Here is a 23,238-nt window from a genome sequence, read left to right on the forward strand (position 1 = left end):
ATACAGTCATAAAAGAGACACTCTCAAGAATAGGCTATAACTGAATGTCTAGGTTGATTATCCAGTTGACTGCACTTGGTGTAGCATGGATGAAGTCTGACAGGTTTCCACTGTATGCATGTAGGACACATTCTGCTATAATATGATTAATTGTCTGTAATTGTCTGGCGGGGTGATCCACAGTCACACCTGGGTGAGGCAATCATGCCCCATTTGTAAAGGTGGTCTGCACATCTGCCATGGTTGGTGTGGATTCGGTTAAGGGCAGACCAAGTTTTCCGAGATAGGTCAAAACCCGAAAGTATCTGTGTTGGGTCCACTAATTCATGGAAGATCCCTATTGAAGTGTTACACCAGGACTCTTTCCACTTTTCCTTTATGTTGAAACTTGTCTCTGCAAGATTTTTTGCTGTTAAGATTAGAGGGTGTCTTGACTTTAGCCAGTTTATTTCTAGGGGTGGGATGTCTTCATGGATTGGAAGATTTTGGATTTCCATGATTTTGCTGTATTCATGTAGAAGAAAGTTGGATCTGCGGAGATGTTGCTTAGCACTGGGAGCCAGTAGGTTGGAGTCGATTTTACAGTTCCAGAAATAAGGTGCATAGTGGTGTTAAGCTGAGCATCAACCAAATACACATGGGCGCTGTTCAGCCATATGGGTGAGCAGTATTCAGCTGTAGAGTAAACGAGGCCAAGAGCAGTGCAGCGAAGCGTTGTTGCTGAGGCACCCCAAGTTGTTCCACATAGTTTTTGCAGTATATTGTTTCTTGTTTTTAGCTTGGATGCTGTGTTAATGAGATGTGGTTTAAAAGATAGTGTTCTATCTAGAGTGACGCCCAGATATTTCGGGAATCTGTTGTAGTGTAGCAGTTTGTGGTTGAAGTAGACCATGAGTTCTTTGTTAGCTTGGTTATTGTTCAGGTGGAAGCATGAAACTTGTGTTTTGCTAGGATTTGGGCGTAATCTCCATTTGCTGAAGTATTCATCTAGGACTGCAAGGTCGTTTATTCGTGTATCTTCCATTGTAGTAAAATTGGTGTGTCTGGTGGCTAGAGCAATGTCACCAGCATAGAAAAACTTTTTAGAGGCTGTATGAGACATATCTGCGATGTATAAGTTAAAAAGGAGGGGAGCCAGAACTGACCCTTGTGGTAATCCATTATCCAGTGTTCTTTGTTTACTTTTGTTCTCATCCACACACACTTGGAACAGGCAGTTGCTTAGCATGTTATCGATTAGTTTTGCTATTATTTTGCATGGGACTGCACGGAGCAACTTTCAGACTGTGCCATGCCTCCAGACTGTGTCATAAACTGCGGTAAGATCTACAAAAGCTAAAGCTGTTTTCCGGCATTGTTGGTAGCCTGCCTCTATATGTGTAGCGAGTGACAGAACCTGATCACAGCAGCTTCGTTTATGTCTGAATCCGGCCTGTTCCACTGGGACTTGCTCTATTATCTTAGGGGCAATTCTATTAAGGATGAGCCTTTCTAGGAGCTTATAACAGGTGTTAAGCAGGGCAATTGGCCAGTAGTTTTCTGGTTTGTTGTTGGTTTTTCCTGGTTTTAAGACAGGGATAATTTTTGTCCTCTTAAACTCTTTTGGAAGTCTACCAGTCTGGAGGATGTCAGAGAAAAAGCATGCCAACCACTATTGAACTTTTTGGCCTGTCTTCAACAGGAAATCAGGATGAATTCCATCGAAACCTGGAGCCTTGCTTGGTTTCATATCCATTAGAGCAGTGTTAATATCTTCAAGAGTGAAGGGCCATGAATATAGAGGATCTGATGGTCTGTTATTTTTCAAATATGTAAGTTCTCTTTTTATTTGAAGAGTGTGTTGTTTGTCCTTGGTGGTATATCTTGACATGTTGACAATATGTGGCATATTGTCAACACGTTTTCCAATCAAAGTACAACAGATTAGCTAGATCCATTTAAGTAGAAGTCTATGATCTTGCCTTTGGCCTTTTTTTTTTTTGATTAATTGATTATAGATTGAATTTACAAAGAATATTGGTTAGGAGAAATAGTTGATTGTTCCCAGACAGTCAGGGTGCCACTACCTAGTTTTCTTAGAAGGCTCCATGCTTTTCTACTGGAATGCTGAAAATCGAGTCTTTCTACCGTTTCAGTCCATTTCTTCTGTTGGTTGGTGTCAAGGCTGTGAATTAGTTCATCTGCAATTTCAGGATCGCCACACTCTAGATATTCTTGATACAGTTTATTACTATCATCATCCCATCGGATATACTCCTTCCGGAAGCCTCTTGGTATGGTTTTCTTACCTACAGCTAAGACAGCTCCTGCGAATATCTTGGATTACTGCTTGTTGGAGGGATCCAACGGACATATTTGTCAAGACAGGCAGCAAATGTATCCCAGTCGGCTTTCTGGAAGTTCCAATGGGGACATTGGATGGATCTGACAAGGGGTACCTGCAGACCTACCTCTAATATAATTGTTCTATGTTTGCTTCTGGGAAAGTTGGAGAGAACTCTTCTCGATGTACGTAACAGTCATCCACTGTTGTCTTGAGTGACGAAGCAGAGGTCCGGGTTGTACTCCCTGTTCCAAGCTGCTGACCTGAAGGAAGATCTATCTTTTGCATCGAAAATTAGGTGCATGTTGTGAATTTCCCCATTCAGTCAAAGTCTCTCTGCATTCATTGTTGGAAGCATATTTCCATAGCATGTGGGGGCTGTTGAAGTCGCCTATATGCATCGCAGGGTGGTTGTGCACTGGTAGAACTTGTGGAGGCCACAAGAGGGCAGGGGGTTTATACACGTTGGTAATGGTTATGTTCCCTATCATAGTTGTTATCAGATGCACGCAACCAACAATGCTGGTTGTAACAAGGTGGGAATCTTCTAGGGTATTATGTACATAGGTGGCAAGGCCATGTGCATGATGGTAAGTGGCTCCAATGATAATGTAATCAGGAATTTGGCCCCTCCAGTGGAGCTGATCCTCATCCTTACAGTGTGTTCAAATATTAAAAACTTAAGAGCAGGAAAAGCAAAACACCATTTCTGACTGGACTTTAAAAAATTTCACTATGTAACTTTACATTTCACACACACAAAGAGATATCAGATCGTTATATACAAAAAGAGCTTATAAGGCAATACACTATATTGAAACAAGTGTTAAGATAGTATGACATTGTCATACTATCTTAACATATAGTATGGCTGATGTCATACTATCTTAAGATAGTATGACATCAGCCATTGTCGATCCACTGCTGGATGAAGGCCTTTCCAAGATTACTCCAAGACTGTCTTGTCCATGAGTCTCCTTTCCCATGTCACTCCTGCAAATCTGTTGCTATCATCAATCCACTGTGATTTAGGTCGGCTTCGTGGTTATTTTTCCTCTTGTGGAATCCAATCCAGTACATCTTTTGTACAGTACAGTACAGTACATATATATATATATATATATATTTCAAAAAATAGATTTAATGACTCCAAGACCGAGATAACATATAAAGATTTTAATGATAAATACTACTAGTTTCGGCATATAGCAGCCTTCTTCAGGTATTTATAAAGGAAAGGAATACTAATAAACATTGAATTATTTAAATAAACAAACTGGAAATTACAGGTATAAATTGCCTCACATAATCGATACATAAAAACGTTGTATTTTTCAAGTTGTTCCAACTGGCGTGCCATTGTTTGTTGCAATTGTGCGTGCAAGTTCACGTGAACGCCAATATTGAATAACTGCAGCATGGCTATCTGGGATGTTATAACTTAAATTATTATTTAAGTGGACCGGGTTCAGTAGGATTTCCCGTGATTCTACGATTTTTCTTTCAAACTCATCTTCACAGCGAAAAATATTTTCTGATCTATTCCAGCATACAGAGTGGCTTTGTTGGTCATCATTAGGATTATTTGAAAAAAGAACATGACTGGATAAAGCAGTTGCATGAGATCTTTTGTATGAGATGTCTCTCTTATGCTCTTCTATGCGTTGTTCAATAGATTTGTTAGTTTGACCAAAGTATGGGATATTGCAATCACACCACAATTTATATACTCCAGGGTACTTAAGGTTGTGATGAGTAGGTTTTGGATGGCTGATTAGAGAGCGGATTTTTGGAAGTGTGGTGAAGAAGGTCCTGATATTATATTTTTTAAGGACTTTAGCTATTTTCTTAGAGACTGTGCTAATGTATGGAATAGAGATGCTACCTTTAAAATTAATAGTCTCTGTTGTGCACTGCTTAGGAGGGTTCAGAAGAAGTTTCTTAATTGTTTTTTCAGAGTATCCATTTTGTTTAAAAATAAGAGTGAGGTGATTCATTTCTTTTTGTAGTTCATCTTATATATATATATATATATATATATATATATATATATATATATATATATATATATATATATATTTATTTATTTATTTAACATACATTATCAGTGATTTACAAAATTCTGATGTCCTGGATTAACATCATCAAATTCCTGATATGTACCCTCAGAGGGTGTACAGGATAATTATGATAGTAATGCTGTAAATTTTTCATGTGGTACTAACTTTCAATCAACAATTTTTCTCCAAATTAATCTGTTATCTGTCAAGATTCCAATATTATCATATCTTATATTTCTGTGTTTTAAGGCACTTTTTACTGCATCAATCCATCTACATCTGGATCTTCTCTGTAAAAAATATATTATTTTTATATCTATTATTTATTATAAAATCTATTTGATTTCTTAAGATTTATCAGGATTTGTCTAAGTATAGAGTCTGCGCTTAGGATGCTGAAAGAACGTATTCATTATGCATAGGTTGTTTTGAATGCAGATTTGTATCAATCTCTCACTTCTTTTTCACCCAGTCCAAATTTTCCAACAACCAGATTTTCTTCCCCTTTGTCAACTTTTGCATTCAAGTCACCCATTCACTATGAGTATCTCATTTGATTTAATATATTCTACAGGTTGTTGCAAGTTATTATAAAAATCTTCTATTTCTTCATCATTGTGAGTCATTGTAGGGTCGTAAATCTGAATAATCATGATGTTAAAAGGCTTTGCAGCTAAGTATCATTCTTTCATTTAATGAGCCACAACTCCATTTCCAGATTTAAAGATACCTTTCTTAGAATATGGAGTGGGATTCTTAATCAAGAATCTCACTCCATATTCTAGGCACAGAGTTATTTGGAATCAGGCAAAACTTCTACATTCCAGTAGTGGGATTCTTAATCAAGAATTTCACTACATATTCATGTTTCTCTACACCAGAATATACAAATGTAAAGCCATCTTTATCTAGTTTTGCTGAGTTAGGCCGTCTGGTTTCACTAATTTCCATCACATCAACTTTGAGTCTTTTCATTTTCTGTATAAGATTGTCAAAATTTCCTACTTTATATAATGTTCTCACATTCCAAGTTCCGATTTCAAGATTATGTTTCTTGTTTTCAAATGAGAAATAACAGATGCCAACCTTCCTTTTGGGTTTGAGTTGACATCATCTGAGTTGACAAATAAAAATTATGATATTAGAAATCTGATTTTATTTTAAGAATCTGATGGAATCTTTCCAATCAAAGTACAAGAGATTAGCTAGATCCATTTAAGTAGAAGTCTATGATCTTGCCTTTGCCCTTTTTTTTTGATTAATTGATTATAGATTGAATTTACAAAGAATAAATTCAATCTATATGCTTCCTTCAAACCTGCTCAGAAACTATCTTCCCTCCTACCATCAACAAAAGACATATTACCACCGCTTTCCCTACTGGATGTCTATCAAGTACCCTACTCATGTCATTTTTCCTATTTTGGACAGACTGGACATTCTGCCTTGATTAGAATCGAATAATATTAAGACTATATTAAATTTTTGGAATCTGACATGTCAGGCCTTGCTTTTCATGCTATTGATACTAAGCACAGAGTTATTTGGAATCAGGCAAAACTTCTACATTCCAGAAAGTTCAAATTTCATGGTCATTTTCTTGAAAGGTGAAATACTATAAAATTGCCTGAACCTGAACTGAGACTGTATGCCAATCACTATTAATAATTAATTATTTTAATAATTAATAATTATTTCAAATAATTTTTATCTATGTGACTTACTACAATGGTTCCTTTGAACTCTAGTAATATAATATCGTATACTTCAGCTGTGACTGAAACATTAACTAATATATATACACACACATATACAGGTAACCCTCATATAATGCGGTACTTATACAACGTGGTTTTGATATAACACGGTCTACAAACTGTAGTAACCGTTTATCTTTTCATATATTTTTCAATGCGCGACTTAAAAATCAAATTTTATCTTCGTAAAATTTGTATCTACTCATACCATGCATGTAGTTATAAGCAGCGAATTTATATTAAGGAAAATACTCTTCAGCATGTATGCACATTTTGTGTGTGCATGCACGCGTAGTGTCAATTGTTTACCATATAAAGTGTTTATTATTATGCATGTAGTTATAAGTAGTGAATTTATATTAGTGGAACTACTCTTTAACACACATGTACTTTACCGTATCAAGTGTTTATTATTGAAATTTGTCTTCAAAAATGAAGAGTTTTCTGCCAGGAAAGCACATTAAAAATCATAAGTGTTAATCTCAAGCTGAGCACTTTATTTTCTGGCGAGTTACATAATTAATATGTAATGCTTTTTTTATGAAAAAAATTTATTTTTATAGTAATGGCCACTAAAACTGCAACAAAAGGGGAAAAAACCAATATTGAAAAGAAAATTAATTTCTTTGGAAGAAAAAATTAAAATCTTGGATTGATTGGAAAATGGAGAAAAACCAGGAGTTGTTGCAAGGACTTTGAATTTAAATGAATCAACAATTCAAACAATCAAACAAAATGAACATAAAATCCAAGAAAGTGCTATTGCAGGGTCAACAGTAAGTGCAAAGAATGTTGCTCATGTATGTGACATTCTAATAGAAAAAATGGAGAAATCTCTAATGATTTGGATAGAAGATTTCACTTAAAATAAAATTACTTTGGATGGACATCTTATTAAGCAAAAAGCTCTCAAAGTTTATAAACATTTAAAAGAACTTGATCAAGATTCTTCAGAAGAAGCTCTCAACTCTTAATGTGCCACTAAGGGTTGGTTCGAAAACTTTAAAAAGTGGTTTTCTTTGCATAATCTTAAAATCCAGGGAGAATCAGCATCAGAAGACGTAGAAGCTGCCCAGCAATACCCAGGAGAACTTTTAAAAATCATTGAAGGTGGTTATAGTGCAAACCAGGTGTTCAATATGGATGAATCCGTTTATATTGGAAAAAAATGTCAAAAAGCACCTATATTTCGAAAAATGAAAGATCAGCTCCTGGATTCAAAGTTTCCAGAGATAGAATTACTTTACTGTTTTGTAGTAATGCATCAGGTGATTACATGACAAAACCAATGTTTATCAACAGATCCTTGAATCCTCGTGCTATGAAAGGGCTCAACAAGTTCACCCTACCTACTTATTGGTGGGCCAACAAAGAGGCATGGGTTACAGCTAGCATGTTTGAAAATTGGTTTTTCAAGTGTTTTGTACCTGATGTAGAAAGTTACGCAACGAAAAAGAATATCGACTTCAAAATTCTACTAATTTTAGATAATGCACCAGGCCACCCAACAAATTTAAGCCATCCGAATATTAAAACGTTTTTGCCACCTAATACTACTTCATTTATTCAACCACTCGACCAAGGAATAATATCAATATTTAAGTCATATTATATTCGTCGAACATTCCAATTAATTTTGGTAAAAATGGAATCTAATCCAAACATGACACTGCCTCAAGCATGGAAAGTTTTCAATATTGAATTGTGTGAAAATTATTTCTCTGTCCATTAAGGAATTACAACCATCTACACTGAATGCTTGCTGGAAAAAAATATCGCATGAAGCCATCCTGGAACAAAATTTTGTATCTCCAGTGGATGCCGAGCTAAGTTGTATAATAAACGTCACAATACATTTTTGGTGGAGAGGGCTTTTGCGATATGGTTGAAAGTGAAATTAGTGAATTAGTTGATGGGGGAAACAGATTTAAATGAGGCGGAACTGGTACAATTAATAAATGAAGTCGAACCAAATGGCGGGGAAAGTTCTGCTGAAGATTCTGATTGCAATAAATCCATTAAAGAATTCAGTTTAAAGAAATCAGCAGAAGGATTGGATTTGGCAAGAAAGTTAGGAAGTTATTTTAGATAATGATCCCTCAATGGAGTGCTCCAGAAAATTCACGAGGCAATTGGATATTTGTTTAGCTCCATATTATGAACTTAATAAAAAATTGCAGCATAGTGGTAAGCAAGGTCTTATTACTGACTTCTTGATAACTAAACCAGCCAAAGTATGCAATGAGAATTATAGAAATGATGTCCAAGAGATTTCAAGTGATGATGAGGTCCAGTCACTCGTAAATAAAAAACATCTAAGAAATGTTACTTTTGAAGACAGTATGACGATTAAAACATGCACTTTATGCACAATTTGTAATTTTTATAATTTTATACTATGTATTTGTTATTACCGGAATTAAGTAAAAAAATATTTTTGTTGGATATGTCATTGTTGTTTATATAATTAAAAAATAAAAAAAAACGATTTCGGAACATAACCCTACTTTTTCTATATGATCTGAGTCTCGCATAACGCTATTTATATAACATGGCATTTCTATGGAACCTAACATCCGTGTTATACGGGGGTTACCTGTGTGTGTGTGTGTGTGTGTGTGTGTGTGTGTGTGTGTGTGTGTGTGTGTGTGTGTGTGTGTGTGTGTGTGTATATGTATGTATATATATATATATATAGAGAGAGAGAGAGAGAGAGAGAGAGAGAGAGATACATGCACACATGATTTGACTCATTATTTTGATTCATCTTTTAAATGTAGTTAATAGTCTTTCTCCGACAACGTCCATGTAACACTGGATGAATTATAATAGAGTTTTTGAATAAATTTTACATAATGTTTGTTACATGTGTAAGCCATGAAAGTTATTTTAATGTCTCAAAGCCTTTGCTTCAGGCATAATTCCAAAAACCACATATGCCATTAAGAACAGCAACAAATTTTATAATGTATCTGCAAGAGGTGATGTAATCGCAAATTAGGCCACCAGATAACTAAACTGCCATATTAATACAATGCACAATGCAACTTAGCACAGAAAGCAAATTATGATTTGTACTTTACAAATCCTTGCTTGTGAGCACTGTTCATTGACAGTTTCAAAAAAAAAGTTTACTATCAGATCACCATTTCTGATATATGCAGTTCATGGGAAAAAGTTGCATAAGTGAAAGACCCAAACGAGTATTTAGGCTTAGGTGCTGGCTTACATTCATGTTGCACTTTAATGGAATAATTTCCAGCACAAAGAGAAATAAGTGCAGAAAATTATTCCATTAAAGTGCAACATAAAAGACCCGAACAGCTGTCAGTAATCAAACGGATTGTGGTTTATCAAGCATTTTTCAAAACCCTTACAAGTAACAATACATGCAAAATGAGAATCATAGATGTTTCAGCCAACAATATGGGAAATCTAATGAAAGCAACTGAAAAAGATGAAAACATTAAGATGTCAAATACAGTAGTCTCCACCCCCCCACTTTATCTATGGGGGATATGTTCCAAGACTTCTTGTGGATACCAAAATCGAGGATAGTACTGAACCCTATATATATCGATACAAAATTAATAACAGAAAAAACTCACATACAAAGATTACTTAATAGTATAATTTTTGCCTATGTGTCACAGGCATCTTCAGTACATATTAAGCTCAAATTAAACAATAACTGACAATTCCAAAAAGCGTCACCTAAGGAACTGGTGTAAGATAACTAAAAAGGTCAATAAATTTCCTAAAAAAAAATAATAATAAAAAAAAAGTTAGGAAAGATTAGCTGATTTGTAAAGTGCTATCTCCCATAAAGGGGACAGACTTAAGCCTTCGGATCTGTTTAAGTTAGGAGAATGAAGCAGTTTCACATGTTTCTTTATAAAGGCGTTCCATGAGGAACCGACTTTTGTGAAAAACTCGTCTTTCTCCAATGAACTCTATGTCTAGTGAAGATGGCATGTTCTGCAAGTCCAGACTTTTCAGGTTTAAAGTATTCAATATAAGATTGGTGTTCTTCTAGCCGAATAGAGACAGATCTTCCCGTTTGTCCGAAATAAGATACTCCAAAAGAGCACGGAATCTGGTAGACACCTGGATGATTAAGATGTGGAAGCTTGTCCTTAGGAGAAGTGAGAAAGGTGGAGATTTTTCTAAACGGTCGAAAGGCAACAAAAATATTCTGTGGTTTTAAAACTTTTACTATACGTTCACTGATGCCTTGTACATAAGGGATAGGAATACGCATTATTTCTTCTGTGTTTGAAGAGGAAGACATATTAAAACTACTCAAAGTTCTTTTAATGAAGCAATTTTTATAACCATTAGATAGAAAGGAAGAAGTTATATATTGTAGTTCTTTCTGTAAAAGATCGTCCGAAGAACAAAAGGAGTGGGCCCAATGAACCAGTGTTTTAATAGTTCCTGCCTTTTGACTGGGATGGTAATAGATTCCACATGGGCATAATGGATATATGTATAAGGCATCAGTGAACGTATAGCAGAAGTTTTAAAACCACTGAATATTTTTGTTGCCTTTCGACCGTTTAGCAAAATCTCCACCTTTCTCACTTCTCCTAAGGACAAGCTTTCACATCTTAATCATCCAGGTGTCTACCAGATTCCGTGCTCTTGTGGAGTATCTTATTTCGGACAAACGGGAAGATCTGCCTCTATTCGGCTAGAAGAACACCAATCTTATATTGAATACTTTAAACCTGAAAAGTCTGGACTTGCAGAACATGCCATCTTCACTAGACATAGACGCCGCCTTTATAAAGAAACATGTGAAACTCTGCTTCATTCTCCTAACTTAAACAGATCCGACGGCTTACATCTGTCCCCTTTATGGGAGATAGTACTTTACAAATCAGCTAATCTTTCCTTTTTTTTTTTTTTTTTTTTTTTTTTTTTTTAAAGGAAATTTATTGACCTTTTTAGTTATCTTACACCAGCTACTTAGGTGGTGCTTTTTGGAATTGTCAGTTATTGTTTAATTTGAGCTTAATATGTACTGAAGATGCCTGTGACACACAGGCGAAAATTATACTATTAAATAATCTTTGTACGTGAGTTTTTTCCGTTATTAATTTTGTATCGATATGTCTACTCACGGTATACCTCTTTTAAAACCTATATATATATATATATATATATGTATGTACTGAGGTTGATTTACTTGTTGTTAAACATAATTTTTAAAAGAATTGAATGACATAAACCGAGAGTAAAGGAAGAAGGTTTAATGGTATCAAATGACTAGTTTCGGTTTTTTACAGCCTTCTTCAGGTGTTTTCATATAAGAAAAGAAAAAAACATTAAACATTGAAGATAAAAACTGTGAACAGCACAGGAAAGTCACTATACATATTTAACGTGAAAACGTTGTATACGTATTCAAAGCTGTTCTTTCGTTGGCCACATTGTTGGGTTAGTGCATGCATATAGCATCTCATGAGCACCAGTATGTGATTATAGCAGAATGACAGCCTGGGAGGTTGTAGCTTAAATTATTATTTAAATGTACAGGGTTGAAGATGATTTCTCTAGATTCAACAATTTTTCTCTTCAATTCGTCATGGCAACGGAAAATGTTTTAGATCTATCCCAAAGGATTGTATGACTATGGTTTTGATCATCAGAATCGGCAGAAAAAAGGATATGGCTGGATAAAGCACAGGCACGTGTTCTCTTGTAAGTGATGTCCCTCCTGTGCTCCTCCATACGCAATTCAATAGACTTATCCGTCTGGCCAAAATAAGGAATGTCACAGTCACACCATATCTTGTATACACCGGGATATTTTAGATTGTGAGGGCTAGGCTTTGGACGGCTCACTAGAGAGCAGATCTTAGGAAGCGGAGTGAATAAAGTTCTAATGTTATATTTTTTGAGAACCTTGGCTAATTTTTGAGAGACTGAGCTTATGTATGGTATAGATATATTGCCTTTAACATTATTTATTTCTTCAGTGTGGCGACTAGGAGGATTAAAAAGATATTTTTTAGTAATTTTTTGAGAATAACCATTCAGTCTGAAAGTAGATCTATGAAAATTGATTTCTTTATGAAGTTCATCTGGGTCGTCAAGAAGAGAGCCAGCTCTATGTCCTAAAGTAGAAATAATTCCAAGTTTCTGTATATATATATATATGTACACTATGTTTTTTCCTATACATACATACATACCTATGATGTAGTTTAATTTATAAATCAGGCACAGTAAGAGATTAACAACAATAACTAATAATAAAATAAAACAATTATAACAACAAACTGTAATAAAAGTTAGTTGAATGTGAATGGGATCTTAGCTACCTCAGCATGTTTTATTATTAATTTGTTATTTTATGAAGTTGAGAATTTTCACCTTTTCACTTAAAAGGAAGCACTTTACAGCTTCTCTTTGGCATATCCGAATTGCCAGCATTACCACTCTTGCACTTTGGGGCCATTATTAAGTGAAATAAGAGTTACTTGAACACAAGCACTGCGATACTGCAACAGTCGATCTGATAACCGAGAATTACTCAGAACGGCGCACAATTTAAAACTTACAAAATGTTGATTTCTGAAATTTTCCATTTACTATTTTCAGACGGCAATTAAGTGACTAACAGGCAGGTAGTGGATATGCTGGACAAAGGGGTGATTCATGTCTCAGGCAGGATAGCACGAGATTTCATCACATTACTCAGAACGGCGTGCAATTTAAAACTTATAAATTGTTTATGTCTGGAATTTTCCATTTAATATTTTCAGACCAGGGTTTACTGCAGATAACTGAAACCATAGAAAGCAAACCCATGGATAAGGGGAGGGGGGGGGGGACTAAGGTACTATTCTACAAACAAATAGAGGGGACTGCCATGGGTTCTCCACTCTCCCCACCTCTGGCCAACTTCTTTATGGAGACCATCAAAGAAAAAGCCTTAAACTCGGCCCCACTTAAACCTATTGTTTGGCTACACTATGTAGATAGATGATGTGTTCGCTATTTGGCCTCATGGCCTAGACACGCGCGAAAACTTCCTTTCACATCTAAACAATCAACACCTCAGGATCCAGTTTACCTTAGAAAAAGAAAACAATAACAATCTCCCTTTCCTAGATACTCTGATGACTCGCCAGCCTAATGGATCCCTGGCTTTCTCAGTTTACAGAAAACCTACACATACAGGTAGATACATTCACCAGCATTCACCCCCCCCCTCCCAACAATATGGGATTATAAAAACCCTATATAACAGGGTAAAATTAATCAGTTCAGATAACAATGCCCTTACTACTGAACTTATTCATATTCTTAACACCTTTGTAGTCAATGGATACAACCCCCATAAAATCCAAAAAATATTAAAACCAGTTAACCCCCCCCCCCTCCACAACAAGGACTACTCTAAATCTGTCACTATTCCTTATATTCGTGGTACTTCTGAAAAGTTAACAAAAATCTTAAAAAAATATGACGTGACAACTTGTTACAAACCATATCAAAAATTGGCATCTCTTATCTGCTCTTCCAAGGACCAGCCACTTCCTCTAGACCTACCTGGAGTTTATCAGGTCCCTTAGGCCCCTTACATTCTCAATACACCAATTGAGAATGTAAACGAGTTCACTTATCTAGGAAGCACGTTGAATCAAGATGGTCGTTCAAAAACCAACATTAAATACCGAATTGCTAAGGCAACCGTGGCCCTACAGAAGTTAAAACCATTGTGGGGAGAGATAACAGAATAACAATCACAACCAGACAAAGACTAATTGACACCTTGGTGAATTCTACTCTCTTGCATGGTTGTGGGGCCTAGACTTTATTAACTCCTGTCTTTTGAAATGAAAACTTACAGAAGACTTTTGAGAATTCCCTATACTGCTCACAAAACCAATGAAAATGTTCGAAAACGGATTGATACAATAGATGGGAGAAGAAGGGAAAATATTCTAACAGTCATCAGAAGAAGACAGATGAAATGGCTCGGACATGTGGACAGGGCTAACGGCATTCCAAAGCAAGCACTAGAAGGAATCGTTCCAGGACCAAGGGTTAGGAGCCAACTTGATTAAAATGGACTGATAACATCAAAAAATGGACAAATTCCTCCCTTTCTCAACTAACATCAAGAACAAGAGACCGAGATGATTGGAGGAGGAGGCCAACGGTCCATTTAGGACTACGGGAGAGAAGAAGAAGAATATATCAGTAATGCCCTAAGAATTTCTGAGTAGAAAGCCAATGACACAAAAAAAAAGGGCACTCCTAAACAAAAGCAGGCAAATTCACCATAAAAATAATAGTTTATCAGGAAACTGGGAAAATCAAGCACATTAATTTTTGTGAAAATCAATGTATTTTGTACACTGTAAACTCTTGTTCCAGGGTGAATATTACTGCTTTATTTTATTCAAAAGAAGTATTTAAACAATGCAGAGCTTGCAAAAATATGAACCGTCTAATTTGATTAATGAACCACTGAATATAGGGGGGAATTATGGTTTTCTTCTACTTTGCCTGCGAAGGTGTCTGCAAAGGAGAAGAAAAACCATACAGAAATTTGCACGGTTCAACCAATTTCAATCAAAATTGGAATATACTTGTTTAACATGTTGCTTAAGGTCCCTTAAGAACTTTAGCAGAATTAGAATAGAATGGAATAATGGACAACGTATAAGGAAGGAAATGTAGAAAGTAAAATCCCACAGTAAAATCTATTGCATTTTTGAATGATTTTCATCAGTTATTCCTAAATTGTTACCTACTTCATCCAAAAAAAAAAATAATAATAATAAATGTATATCATATATAAATGAATGAGCTAAGTACTGAGGAAGTAGTAAGTTGGAGGTAGGATGCAATTTTTCACAAGTTAGTTGAATTTAGTCTTAAATAAAAAATTAATAAATTTTGAAATTTCATTAAGTAAACGTTAAATAAACAAGGTATGCCAACAATAATTCCAAGGAGTGAGTAAAATTTTGTTAAATACTGCTACAGAAAATCTGAATATAGCTTTTCACCTTGTTTACTGTCTTCTGGAATGTGACATGATGTTGATTCTGTGGTAACTGCAGATAAATGGTTTGGATTAGACCTTGTAATTAACTGCTGTGATTCACTTTCTTCACAACTGTCAAAATTTGATGTTGCCATATGTGGACTACTAGCTGAAAGAACATGCTGTGTAGGATGATTTTCAGCTAACCCTGAGATCTAGAACCATAAATAATAATAAATCAGCAATAAAGTCAATAACTAAGTGAATAAGACATGAAACTAAAATTCCATTATAGAAATTTAAAGATATTTCATTTCATTATTGTAAACTTAAATATAATATAAACTCCATATCAAATGTAAAATGCAGAGTTAAAACTGGATAAATGCACCATAAAATATGTAAACCACACCAATCAGTTTTGTAAGCCATATGTACAACTCCTACATGAAACTATGACTTCTCTTTTTAACCTTTTCATGGCTGAGAAAACAGAAACCAACTAAACTCTTCTTGACTTATTGTAAAATTTTCTTTTTTAATTTAAATTAAAAAAAACACACAACTTGAAATTGTTTTCAAATCAAGGTTAATCAAAATTGTGACACAATTTATGTTTAATTAAAAATATTACTCATTATTTTTATAAAATGCTGACTACACTGTGTTATCTCCATCATTTCTTTCAAAATTTATCATTGTATGATACTTTTCAAAAAGAGGGAATACAAACATAGGATAACCTAAATATAATTCTGCTCTCTTTCATCTCTTCTCTTCAAGTGAGCTATTTAACACACATGCCAACACCTAGTTTTTTTTTTTCTGTGCACATGCATGCAGAAAGAACCAAGGTTGGGAAGCATCTTCCTTTTAATCTAAGGGGTTGGTCACAAGGTGATGCACATCTCATTTTATTCACTATTCCTGGTGTATGTGAAAGTCTGAAAAATTCTCTGTTATGAGTCAATGAAAATCTGCATACCCCAGTCATACAACACACTAGGTTGCAGACTATCATCATATAGCGAATCACTGCCTTCCCCCCCCCCACACTTGTAGATATGTGTAATGGTTTGATAATGTTTTTACGCAGTCATATATGTGCATAAATGCCTATGTCATTTATGCACAGCTGCAAAAATGCAGTTGATACACATGATGCTCAAACCGTTGTATGAGTGAATGCAGTGGTCATAAATGAAAAGTGTTTTATGATTGAATCACCATAAAGCAGAGCATCGTAAAGCCGGATATTACCGCATTATGTTTTTCTCTATTTTTAATTTGTGCAGTGTCTGAGAATTTAGAATTGTTTTCAGCAAGTGGTGGGGAAAAAATATATGCTGCACTAACAAAGCATGATGCAAACATTCAGCACAATTACTCAGCATGTCTGAACTGTCAACTTCTCAATTCCGAATGTATTCTATTATACAATGAGGCTTCGATATAGGCTGATTGGTCTAAGTGTCTCTTTCTCTCTCTCTCTCTCTCTTTCCTGATGATTTCATGCAGTTTTCATGACTTGTGGAAGATATGCACACTACCTGCTATTTGTGTATTTTTAGCCTTGTTAATGCCAAATATGGTCTGTCGCATGTGACAGGAAATCGATTACAGATAGGACCATGGTGATTAGAAATTTGCCTCTGTGTAACACATTAGTTTTTTTTTTTTATTATTACTATTATTTAATTTAATTATCTGAATGATGCTAATGATTTATATAGTATATAAGTTCACGACAACTTTCCTCAAATACATATCTTTTCTTTGTAATGAGTCAATGCAAGAGCTATTAGAAGAATAAACATCGTAGATTCTAGAGTCAAGGTGATAGTTCATCTTTGGCAAAATGCAAGGAAGATCATTTTTATTTTATTATTTTTTTTTTATAGTTTAGAGACAATATAAATATTGTATCTTCTGAGAGTTTGGCAACCTGTTCTTTTAATGTAATGAATTACTGCGGCTATTATTATTATTATTCCAGGCAACTCCAAGGAGTTGACAGACTCATTGAGGGAGGCCCTAACATCATGTCAAGAACAACTATTCGACATTCACACAGTATCTATCATACTTTGCCTTGAACTCATTCATGGTGTAGCACCCACAACAGACTCTGGCAGCTTATTCCACTCATTCACCACTCTCCAAGTAAAAAACCTAGCTCTAACACCCTTGTCAACCACATTCTTGCCCAGTCCCTAGTCCTCCCACCACCAGTCCTATTTTCAAAAATATCTTCTGGATTAATCTTATAGAAACCCTTCAGTAATTTGAATGTCTCAATCATATCACCCCTTTTCCGCCTATCGACCAATTTCTGCAACCCACAAATCTTCAACCTATTCTCATAAGGTTCATTCCACAGACCTGCTATCATCTTGGTCACTCGTCTCAGGATCCTCTCCACTTCCTCCCCATCACGAAGAAACCCTGGTGCCCATAACTGGGCACAGTAGTCCAGATGGGGTCTTATCAAGGCTGGATACAGAGGAACAACAACTTGTTTGTCTCTGCATGTTAAAGTATTTTTCAGCAACCAAGTGATTTGATGAGCTGATTTAGCCACTTTTGCAATGTGCCCCCTAAGCTTCAATTCCCTATTCACCAACACTCCCAAATCCCTGGCCTCATCAATCTCCTGGAGTACGGTTCCACCAATGTGATATACTGCTGCTATTCTTTTCACCCCAAAGTGCATAACCTTACACTTTGCCACATTAAATTGACATCTATTTTTCCTAGCCCAGTCCTCCAAACTATCCAAATCATCCTGTAAAATTTTGACATCTTGTGCACTCACAATTGCTCTACCCAACTTTGCATCATCAGCAAACAAGTGAATACTTCCTCTCAGATCCTTTCCTATATCATTGATGAACAAATTGAAAAGCAGTGGTCCGAGAACAGAGCCCTGTAGCACACCACTAGTCACAAGCTGTCTTTTAGACTCAACTCCTGAATAAACCACTTTCTGGTATCTCTCCATCAACCACCCTCCTATCCCCTATATCCATCCCCATCTGCTCCAGTTTACAATTATAACAACATCAGATTAAATATCTTTGAATTTTTAAATTAGTTACGAACTGTATCCGCTGTTCACACATGTCATCTATTCATGCAAGTTCCTGCTATTAATGTACCTCTTAAAAACAAATGCTTTAGCTGTATGAATAAAGATTTTCTTAATTCTAGCTTTCAAGAAGGATAAGAGTGGAAGTTACAGGTACACCCTGTCTGCTTAAGCCATCAGATCATTATCGAGATGTGGATCAATGAACTGATGAATTTTGTTTGTCAGGGATTCTAGAGTCCATGCAGACTCAACCATTTCCTGTAATTCCCTCAACCTGGACCAAGGAAGATTTCTGGAGCATCTTATTTTGATGATGCCAATTTGAGATATGGTAAAACTATGCAGGCAACCTCATGACTATGAAGGAATGCAATTTTTGAACAACACTGTTCAAGCAGACTTCTTACAGAGCAGACCCCTACACTTTTACAGGAGTGTAAGACACTGGCAAGAATAATATCCAGTTTTATTATTTTCATTCAAATGGGCTGTGACAATCAGATATTTCTCCACTTGTATCAAAGACTTAATGCAGCAGTTCTCAACCTTTTGGCTATTTGCATATATCTGCTATAAATTATTAAATAAGGAAAAAACAAAATTAAAACTGGAAAATATGTCTTCTCCTAGTAATAATATTTATTAAAACTGTAAAAAAATATTTATGTTATATTATAAACATTTTGTAATTCCTCTGTCTTTGAGTGTGAGTGTTACCAGTGCCAATTTTGTGCATATGTTTTATGTATTTAGTCTACTGGCAACTGTGTACTTGAGGGATGTGTCACCACTTCACCGGTGTTGTTCGGCACACTTTGACCATACATTGTTTTCTCGCATTTAAAAATTTTGCTCCAAAATGAGTAATCCAAATAAAAAACAATGAACCTATAAATTCAACAACAACTGGGAAGAAGCATATTGTTTTATCCAGAGTAAAGAGTAATTAATGTGCTTGTTGTGCAAAGGTTTGATTTAGTTGTATAATAAATTTTACATGTGTATTTATCCTACTTTCATAGTTAATTAATTTGTTAACTGTTATCACCTGATATGATAAGTATAAATTTTCATAGAAAAAAATATTGGTGCCCACTACTCTTGTGCCTGCGACCACAACCAGGTTGAGAAGCCTTGGAATTAATGCATGCCAAAAAATGCTCTCCACACCATCACATAACCACCACTAATCTCTAGTGCTGCTTTGGCATGATGAGTTCCCTTATTCATATTTCTTTTGCTATAACTTGATCTGGAACAACTGGGAATGGAACAAAAACTAAGGATGCCAACAGTGTCCACTGTTGGTGTTCCTAAGTTCAATGCATCCACAGCTGCTGGAAGGGATGAAACTCAATGAGAGTCACCATAGCAAATGACCATCTGCTAGACAACTATTTTAGCAATTTCTCTCCTGCATACGAATACATGCTAGTCTCTAAGATTAACAAGCTGCCAAAGACCTGCCATTAGATGTTTACTGATTCCTCCACCACTCTTGATACACGATTGTCTCCAGCAGACTATTTGTATGAACAGTCCAACAGAGAAGCAGTTTCTTTGATACTGTACCAGCTCTGATACTTTGTCATTCTTTGCCAATTGGAGGTATATGAACTAATTAATGACCAACAATATGGATTTCACCACTCTCAATCACAGCAAATAGAGTAGCTATCATCAATCACCTTTAAACACAAGTCATGAAAGAGTTTGAAGAAACTAGTGTGGATTCGATTAGATCTGACACACACACACAAGCCTACTTCAGATCACCCTTATGGTCTACCTTCTATGCTTTGCAAGTAGATTAAGTAGATTGCCAGTTTCCATTCTGGTCATTTGCTATGGTGATAGCCTCTTTTCTTCAAGTTTCTCCACAAATGCCAAAGCATCCTAGGGCTCTGTTTCATTTCTCAAAAGAAAGATTTTATTCTACTTTCCATTACTTACAATAACACTCAGATCTCTATGCAAGATCAGATTTCTTTCTTTGGCTGACTTATGCCAATAGCCTTTCCTAAACACATATATATTAGCCTGCTCAGCATCCAAAAAACTGTGTGCATTTTTCTGCTCAAGAACACTACCACCATATAAATTCAAAATCTGTCAAAACTCAGAATATTGCTCTCATATTTGGAATAGTGGACCAAAAATCTCCCAAAAAATGTTATCTAGAAGAGGGCAGTCTTTCTTTCTCAAAAACTCAATTCAATCACTCTCTCATAGACATTCTTTATCATTATGTCTCTTCAGTAGGTATTTTTATTTTCATGGTCAGTGTTCTAGTGAAGTAGCCACTATCATGTCTTCACTTTTGTCTAAACATGTAAAAGCATGAACATCTGGCCAACAACCATACACGATTTAGCTTTAAACTTACTGAACCAACTTCTTATCCTCTTCTTTCATTCTATCTAGCTCTGTTCAGTGAAATGACCTTTCTCATGCCATTTTTTTTCCCTCAAAGGCTACAAACTTCTAACTGTTCAAGAAACTTAAAACTTGTCCAGATTCGTTTTGTCTCCTTAATCTTGAACTTAAACTTGCTTATGGTTTATTTGCTAATGTGTAATAATTTTGACCCCTCTCTTGTGTGTGGGTTGATGGTAAAATAAAAACATACTATAATTTTCCATCCAATGTTCCAGTCGAGTACAATATGTTAGATATTTAAAGAATATTTTGTAGCAAAAGTGGCAAAGAGAAAGCTGTGTTCGTCGAGATCAATGTGAAAAGATAAGTTTAAATTTTAAAATTATGTGTGGTATTAGCGATAGATAGCTTTTTAAATACTGTTCTGATAGTTCTGATTGGTAGGCGGTATTTGGCATAGTTATAATTCTGTATTTATTATATATTTTTTGCGATTTTGATGTGCAGCTTTGAGTGTGAGTGAAATGGCAGTGAAACGTAAGGTGGCACGAAAGACGAGTGCAAGTGGCATAGATTTTTTGAAAATGGTGAGAAGCAGTGAGTGAGGTATGTATGCTTGGGGAGAGATTGAGGGTATTTTTGAAGAGAGAAAAAATAAGAGATGAGAGAGTTTGGGTGTGTAAGAAGTGCAGCATACTTATGGATTATGAGATATTGTTGAATGAAAGCGGTAGCAGGCAAAAGAGGTGGTAAGTGGTGGGAAGTGGTAAGACAGTGGACGTGCAAGGTAGTGAAAATGCAATTTGCGTAAATGGCACTGAAAAGCTAATTCAAGATATGAAAGAAGAGTTGGCAAAGATGAGCCAAGAGATTGTTTGTATGAGAAATGACCTGAGAAGAATTACAGATTTGCATAGGAATGTGAGGAAGAATGGGATGAAAGATTTGAAAGAAATATCGAATCATTTGAGAGTGGCAATGTATGGATATTTGATGATAAGAGGTGTGGTGAGTGAAAACATGTGCAATGTCTGTTTTCTGGGGAGGTAGAATGGGCAGGGTGGTTAAAGCATTGGGTAAAAGGAGTACACGAGCAAAATAGTTGGAAGTGGTAGTTGGCACGAATGACATGACTGGTAACAAGAAAAATGTAAGGAGAGATGTCATGAGGCTGTTAAGGAGAGTGAAAGATAACTGTGGTAGGTAAGTAGTCAGCATGTTACCCAGGTATGATGATGAGTTGAGAAGACGAACAAAGATCTTGATGGTATGCTAGCAGAGTTGCGTCTGGAAAAGTTTTTTTTTTTGTGAATGTGTGGGATGAGTCAGGGGCAGATAGAGCTATATAAAACAGATGGACTACATCTGAATGGATTTTGTGTGAGTAACTGCAGAAATGGTTACTGCTATAGAAAATGATTGAAGTGACCTAATATAAGACCTCAGGAAGCAAGAGGTGTTGTGGAAGAGCAGGGGAGTAAGGTAAGCAAGTGTTTGTGAATGGAGAGGTGAGTGACATGAGTGAAGAGAATAAGAAAGAAGTGTGGACAGGGAAATGGGAGAGGTCAGGTTGGACAGGGAGGACACTGTGTGAAAACAGTGGATGATGGTGTCAGGAGCAGATGTATGTGCGCAAGAAACAATTAGGACAGTCAAAGATGTGAGGGGTGATATTTAGGTCTGGGGAGAGGGTATAGTATCAGTGACAATAGAGAGGAATGGATAGGGGAGAGTGTAGAGGAAGCATATATGAGTTAAACACCTGGGTCTCTTTTTATGCGGATTTGAAGTTATGCGGTGCATGCCCACAGATATGAGACCTTTCGACACTTTTGTGCATGTCAACAGAAGGAGAATCCATTCCGATAATAGGGTAATCCAGCGTTTCCCAACCTTTTCCTACAACGGAAACACTTCACAAATCCTGAAATTTTCATGGAACACCTTGGTTATTTTGTAATGTATTCATTAATAATTAATTGTTAATTTAGCTGATTTTTTATTATTAATTAATAATTGATCATTAATTATTAATGAATAATTAATTAAATTTGGCCCAATGGAGGAAAAAAAGCACCAAAAAAAAGAAATTTCTTTGGAAATGAAAATTGCAATTTTTGATCGCTTAGCAAAAGGAGAGGGATCTACAGTAATTCATAAACATTTTAATTTAGGTGAATCTACTATAAGAGCAATTAAAAAGAATGAAGTCGCAATAAAAAAATCTGTCATTTCTGGCACAAAACTAAGTGCCAAATTATCATCCTACTCAAGAGATGCTTTATTAGAAAACACGGAACGAGCGCTCGTAATTTGGATTGAAGAATTAACTCAAAGAAGAATTCCTATAAGTGGTTATTTAATTAAACAAAAAGCTCTTCAGTTTTTATGAACAGATGAAGCAATTGGAGCTGTCTACTTCCGCTTCCCAGGCTGATAAAGAATTTTGGGCTAGCGATGGAAAACCGGGTTTTTAAAAAGGAATGCACTTCATAACGTGAAGATTACAGGCGAGGTTGCAGCAGCAGCAGCAGATGAAGCAGCAGTCAAAAATTTTCAAGAGAAGTTAGCCAAAATTATTGAAGATGGGGGATATTGTCCCAATCAAGTGCTTAACA

General features: G+C 35.7%; 1 protein-coding gene across 1 annotated transcript in view; it reads right to left on the reverse strand.

Moving 5' to 3' along the window:
* Positions 1-23,238, reverse strand: part of LOC150109555 (uncharacterized) — a 167,199-nt gene that overhangs the window by 74,627 nt on the left and 69,334 nt on the right. Inside the window, exon 3 of the mRNA XM_090402650.1 lies at positions 15,173-15,365. Within this exon, the coding sequence (XP_090258776.1) occupies positions 15,173-15,365 (193 nt within the window). The remainder of the gene's footprint in view (positions 1-15,172; positions 15,366-23,238) is intronic.

Source organism: Typopeltis vanoorti, chromosome 2, assembly GCF_054136105.1.
Source record: "Typopeltis vanoorti isolate ZY-2024b chromosome 2, IOZ_Tvanoo_1.0, whole genome shotgun sequence".
NCBI classification, from domain to species: domain Eukaryota; kingdom Metazoa; phylum Arthropoda; class Arachnida; order Uropygi; family Thelyphonidae; genus Typopeltis; species Typopeltis vanoorti.